The 6335-nt window shown below is 32.7% G+C and overlaps 1 protein-coding gene across 1 annotated transcript in view; it reads right to left on the reverse strand.

Annotated features, from left to right (window-relative positions):
• Positions 1-3276: 3276 nt before the first annotated feature.
• Positions 3277-6335, reverse strand: part of LOC106478271 (protein amnionless-like) — a 23941-nt gene continuing 20882 nt past the window's right edge. Inside the window, exons 8-9 of the mRNA XM_022382077.1 lie at positions 4288-4423; positions 3277-3461 (exon numbers count right to left, since the gene is read on the reverse strand). Coding sequence (XP_022237785.1) covers positions 3277-3461; positions 4288-4423 — 321 coding nt within the window. The remainder of the gene's footprint in view (positions 3462-4287; positions 4424-6335) is intronic.

Here is a 6335-nt window from a genome sequence, read left to right on the forward strand (position 1 = left end):
ACTAACATTCCGCTTGCGACCCATAGTTTGGGAAACGCTGGTTTACAGTAAACTCCGTTCTGAAATGATGAAATCACTACAGTCGCAAACGGCTCTCATCTTTGAAACCGGTATTAATCTGTTTCGCTCAACTCTTTCCAAAACCAGGTATTCTAACCATATAAGTTTCGTATCCAAGTGCTTAAAGAAACGCGTAATTAGTAACAGTTTCAAACTAAAATTCGTTACGCCACAAAGTGCTAAAGACCGTAAATGTTTTATGACAGTTAATCACAGACTATATAAAACATTAGTTGCTTTTATGAAAGATATCATTAAATGTTTTTCATTCAACCGTAATAGAAACTCGGAAGACTTGTGTTACTACTGTTGGAGGCTGTATGAATTAACCGATGTAAGTACCACAAAAAAGTGTATATTACAGTACAAAACTTAACTCTACCTATTGCTCTGCTCTCTATGTAAAAAAAAACACAAAAAACTCGTGAATTTCAGCATCGTGTATCGAAACAATTTGCAGCCACCGTTGATAGAAGATAACACGTTAAATAATTTCACGGAGAGAAAGACACCCACTAAAACCAATGTCGTAACTATTTCCCCTGACATTACCTTGACAAACGCAGAAAGATCCATGCTGAATGAGGGACTTAAATTTGTCCACATTCGGCCAAGCGTGAGTGAATTTTACTCAAAACGTGATTGCGAACTATTTTTTCGACGCTTAAGGATCCAAGCCTATTTCATACCAACAATTCAAGTGAAACCAATAAAAACTGTCTTACAGAACATGATAGAAATAGCACCAACATTAATGGTGAAACCACACAAACCAGTATCACTGAAGACCCCTTTTGCAACTTACAACACACTCTCAGCATATGGATCCCTTCCAGTGAATCACTTCCACCACTTGATAAATATATAGACAAATGTCGTACTGAGATCAACAAACTTAACTTCAAAACACGAAACTCTAAGCACAACCTCACCTGTGAAGAACCCTTGCAAAATATTCGTTCTGGAGATGATATTGTTGTCAAACCATCAGATAAAAGAGGAACTGTAGTCGTGTGGCGTAAGGATCTTTACCTCCAGGAAGCGTCACGTCATTTGAGTGATTTACTATCCTACAAATCGCTTTGGGACGACTCATTACCGAAATATCATGAAGTCATCACAAACACTGTCAACGAATAGATTGATGCTGAGAAACTACCCACGTCTGCTAGAAATTTAATATTACCTTTTTCTGACTCTAGAACTGGTGTATTGTATTTAGTGCCTAAAAATCCTAAACCCAACAACCCTGGTAGAACCATTGTGTCAACCTGTAATGCTCCAACTGAACTTATCTCCAGTTATTTAGATTCCGTAATGGTTCCCCTAGTCCATTCACTCCCAACTTATATTAAGGACACTTTTCATGCCCGTAGACTCTTCAACTTTTAACCCCAAACCAGACCCGGTCCTTTTATTTTTTATGGACATCAAATCATTATACACCATAATACCACAACAGGAGGGTTTCATAGCCTTAAGACACTTTTTTGATAAACTTAATGAACTTCAATCCCCACTAATACTTTGATCCGTTTAGCAGAACTAGTTTTAAAATGCAGTGGGTTCTGTTTTAACAATGAATTATATGAACAGGGTAGTGGCATAGCTATGGGAATTAAAATGTGCTCCAATTTTGCCAACCTTTTTGTTGGATATATCGAAGAACACATGTTTACACAGTATGATGGTCCCTTACCCCTACTTTACAAGGGATATATCGATGATATTGTAGAAATCTTCACGGGCACCTTGATCGAGCAAGAAACGTCTATGTCTATTCATTACGTAAGTAACTTCCATCCTTCATTATCTTACATGCATGACATATCTGATTTATCACTACCATTCTTGGATATTTTTCTTTCTATATCTTCTGATAAAATAACCAGTGTTCATTATAAACCTACAGACACCCACAACTATTTGCACTTTAATTCTAACCACCACACATATATGAAAAAGAACATCCCAAACTCCTAGTTCATTAGACTACGGAAACTGTGTAGTAAACCTGATGATTTCAATGTCTGCTCAACAGAATAGGAATAGTTTTTTCTTGATCGTGACTACTCCAAAAACATTCTGAAAAAAGCTCGCAACTATGTTGTAAATCAAGTCCACAACTCCTCTTCATCTCTCACGGAAACAAACCCTAAAATCTCCTGTACCAGGACGCCCATTACCCTCACATACCACACACACAACAAACAAGTTAAAGACATTATTCTAAATAATTTTCACATTTTAAAGGAATCTCACACCACTAAACTATGGTTTAAATATCACACACTGTATTTACATTAGCTTGTATGTTGTTTAATAATAAACATATTAAAGTTGTTGCGCTTACGTTGCCATCTTTTGACGAAATAGGGAAATAGATTCGAACGAAGAAGTTTTGTAAAGAGCAGAATGGTAGTGTGATGTAAAATTACTCGTGCTAGAAAAACTGCGCCTACTCGGTAATCCGTGTCCCGATTTTAACGAAACTTGTTTTATTATATTTATATTCCTATTTCTCATATTCTATTTATATTTCTATTCTATATTATGCGCCGTTTTTCCTGTATTGAATTACAGACAAGTAAACAAACAAACAATCTCAGAATTTTAGTAGTACATATATATTTATCACTTTTTATTGTTTCAATTGTTTGTTAGCATTGTTATACACGTTTATTTGTTACATTGTCACGTCACGTGACCTCGATTTAGAATGTTTTCGTTTACAGATTTACTGTTGAGTTAGTGGTAGCTGAAGAAAGGCATTGCCCTAAACGTTGTATCCACAATTATATATATTAAAAATATGTATATAACTCCTTAGTGGTTTGACCTATAACACACTTCTTGTTAGTATAGTTGCATAGTTAATATTATAACTATACTATAATATTAGAACAATAGTGAAACAGTGATAATATTCTATACATTGTTAGATGCACGTTACAGCAGAGTCGAGAAATAGAACATTACGAGCAGTTTTATAATTCAACGAATATTTTAATATCAAACAGTTGTGTATATTAACCCCGATGAAGCTGCAAAGGCGAAACATTGGTTAAAATAATAAAAAAAAATATTTCATATATATCTGAAGTTTAAAGGTCGTTTTTTCAAAACACTTTATCCATGTTCACTTTTATCTCTATTATCTATCTGATAAGACACGAAATGATTTTTTGTATTATTGTAGTATTTCACTTTATGAATTCAATTTAAAAAAAAGAAATCAAACATAACAGCAATTATTAGTATATTTCTACTTTTGATGAAAATGATTGAACTTTTGTTGTGAAGCTCAAACGTGGAAATACCTGACTTATGAGCCGATGGAAATATTCCACTATTCCACTGAACACTCCTTTTCATGACCACAGAAGTCACACCAAACATTTCTAAATACCAGAAAAAATGTGTTTAATACATTTTTAAAGATTGTTATGTAGTTCCATATATGTTTCATCAATAAATAAACGTTCACTTCCTGTTCCTACTTAGCTATGCCTGTCTGTCTTACTAGTTAATTATCCAAAATTTGTTTATTTTTTATATCTATAAAAATTCTGAAATAAAACGTGGAACACATGTTTGCGATTCGTATATCCAATGAAATACCCCGCCTCACACTCCACTGTTACATATATATGATTTTCTAAAAATGTTTTATCTGATAATGAATAATATTCTTAATATCATTTCTGTTTCTTAAACTTGGTTAATAACGTACCAAACAATTAAAACTTTCAAATTATATACAAACATTTCTGGAATTTATTTTGACGAACGTCAATTTTTTTTATCTCTAAGGTGAAAGTGTTGCAAAAAAATGTAAAATATCTGAGGAATTTTCTTAAAAGTGTAATATACAAGTAATGATGTAACTTTCTACCTGATACCGGCTCATAGCTTGTGTCGATGTTCGAATTTCAGCGGATACATGTAGGTAAGTAACATTAATCATATTTTCTGTCAGTTTTGGTTAAAATAAACTGAATTATTGTTGTTTTTCTAATTAAGTGATAGCTTCAGGCCTTAAATACTGATCATGTTTAACTGTCGTTACACACGGTTAAAAGTGTCATGATGATATTCATAACACGTAACTCTTTTGCGGGAATCTTTCATTCTAAGTCATGTAGCTGATTAAATTAATGATCTTATAGTATCATATTAAAATATCCCAGGCATTACATTTGAAATTTAAGATTGATATTAAATTACCTTTCTGAAAACTGGATTCAAATTCTTGTGCTAACTGTGCTGCTTTACCATAGCTTGACTTTCCGTCTACAAATATCATTTGTATCTTGTTGTCATGGGTCTTGGATATATATCCTTGAACCTCCAAGTACTGAGGCTAAAAATACAAAGAACAGTTTGATACTTTGTTTTTAGGTTAATATATCTAATACCATTTTTCTAACGAGTTTATAACACCCAGCCGAAGATCACTTTGGCAATAATGGCATTATCTGACTATAAGGTTTTTATTCCTTGATTTGTTTTAATGTATACTATGTTGTGATCTAATTCCATGTTAATTTAAACTCAGTTAAATAATATTTTAATTAAATTTGTAGTAATTAATTTAGAGCTACTATTATATATTTCAGTATTTACTACTAAAGAAAAGTTTTGATACAGGTATATTTCTTCGTAGTTTATGTAAAGTTAACTCGTATTTTTGAGCTTATATGTACCAAGAATTGCTTCATAAGTATTTTGTTAGTCATGATTACTTAGACTCGAAAGAGACAACTATTGCGAAAATTAGTAAATTCAATACAAAACACAATGACTGATACAAACAATAAAATTAGAAATCGTGCACATTGAGATTGTGTTAATTGAATATACAAATATATAAAAGTACTCTCGAAACTTATGTTAATTAGATTTATAAATAATTCGCGGTTCAAAGCAAAAGACGACATTTTCTTTATAAACATCTAAATTACAAGTGTGTATTCAGTTGATTATTTTGATAATTTCTCTTTTCTATTTTTAAACTGAATAAACTGAGAATTTAGTTGGGAAAATGTTCTGCTATAAGTTTATTTTTCTATCATCAACTTTGTTACTCAAAGAAATATAATAATTTTTATTTTTTTAATTTCTCTTGTATATTTAACCAAAATTTGATCGGATACTCTTTTTCAGTTTGTAAAAAAAATTACTTTACTACTAGGCTTGATATTTCCATTTAAGGCCTAAGATATCTATGATAATAATAAGCCTGGATACCTAAAACCCTTAGTAAAAGGGTGAAATCTTAACTAATCTTGGTGAAAATATAGTGAGTTGCATGCTCCAATTAAACAATAAATTAACTTCGCTTTTCATACTATCCTTACTTATTTAGTAGTTAGTTGGGTGCTGCATTTTCTATATATTACTTGTGTAGGATTTAGTTAGGCGCTGAATTTTCTGTATATTACTTATTAAGTAGTTAATTAGATGCTGCATTTTTTATGTATTACTTATTTAGTATCTAGTGTTACGACAGCGGAAGTCACGCGACGCTGGGAGCATGCGCGCTGGAGTTTCTCGAAGGAGCATGAATTATCGGGGAAGACCGAGTTTGTTCAGGATGCACTCTCTTTTAATATATAAGCCTGGCGAGAAAAACCAGCGGGGCAAATAGATCGAAGAGATAGATTGAAGATAGGCAGAGAAATAATTGAGTCAAGCGAACAGTAGGCACCATAAGTAAAGTGTGTGAATCACTGTGATTTATAGCGTGTGTTATAAAGGTTGTTAAGTTTAAATTGACTGTGGTAATTCTGTGCATTACAAAAAAGTTGTATCGAGAAAGAATAAACTAGTTTTAATCAAGAAAGGACTTGTGTCGCTGAAGTTTCTTGGAAATAATTTTTACGGGAAATTGGCAAACAAGCAGATACGCAACAAATTGGTGTCAGAAGTGGGATAAAGAAAACAAGATGGAAACGAGAAGTGGCAAATCAAACTACGACTTAGCAGATTTGATGTCAGCAATACAAGAACAGCAAAAGAGACAATAAGAACGAGAAAATAAACGAGAAAAGAAACAATAAGAACGAGAAAATAAACGAGAAAAGAAACAATAAAAACAAGAAAATAAACAAGAAGAGACAAGAAGACAACAGCAGTGGCAAGAAAACCTGCAACAGTGGCAGCTCGAACAGCAAAATAAACAAGAGACTACAGCAGTGGTTGGAGGAGAAAGAAAAGAAACAAGAAGAGAGGTTACAGCAGTGGTTAGAGGAGAAGGAAAATGAACAAGAAGA

The sequence above is a fragment of the Limulus polyphemus genome, unplaced genomic scaffold (genome assembly GCF_000517525.1).
Source record: "Limulus polyphemus unplaced genomic scaffold, Limulus_polyphemus-2.1.2 Scaffold10, whole genome shotgun sequence".
Taxonomy (NCBI): domain Eukaryota; kingdom Metazoa; phylum Arthropoda; class Merostomata; order Xiphosura; family Limulidae; genus Limulus; species Limulus polyphemus.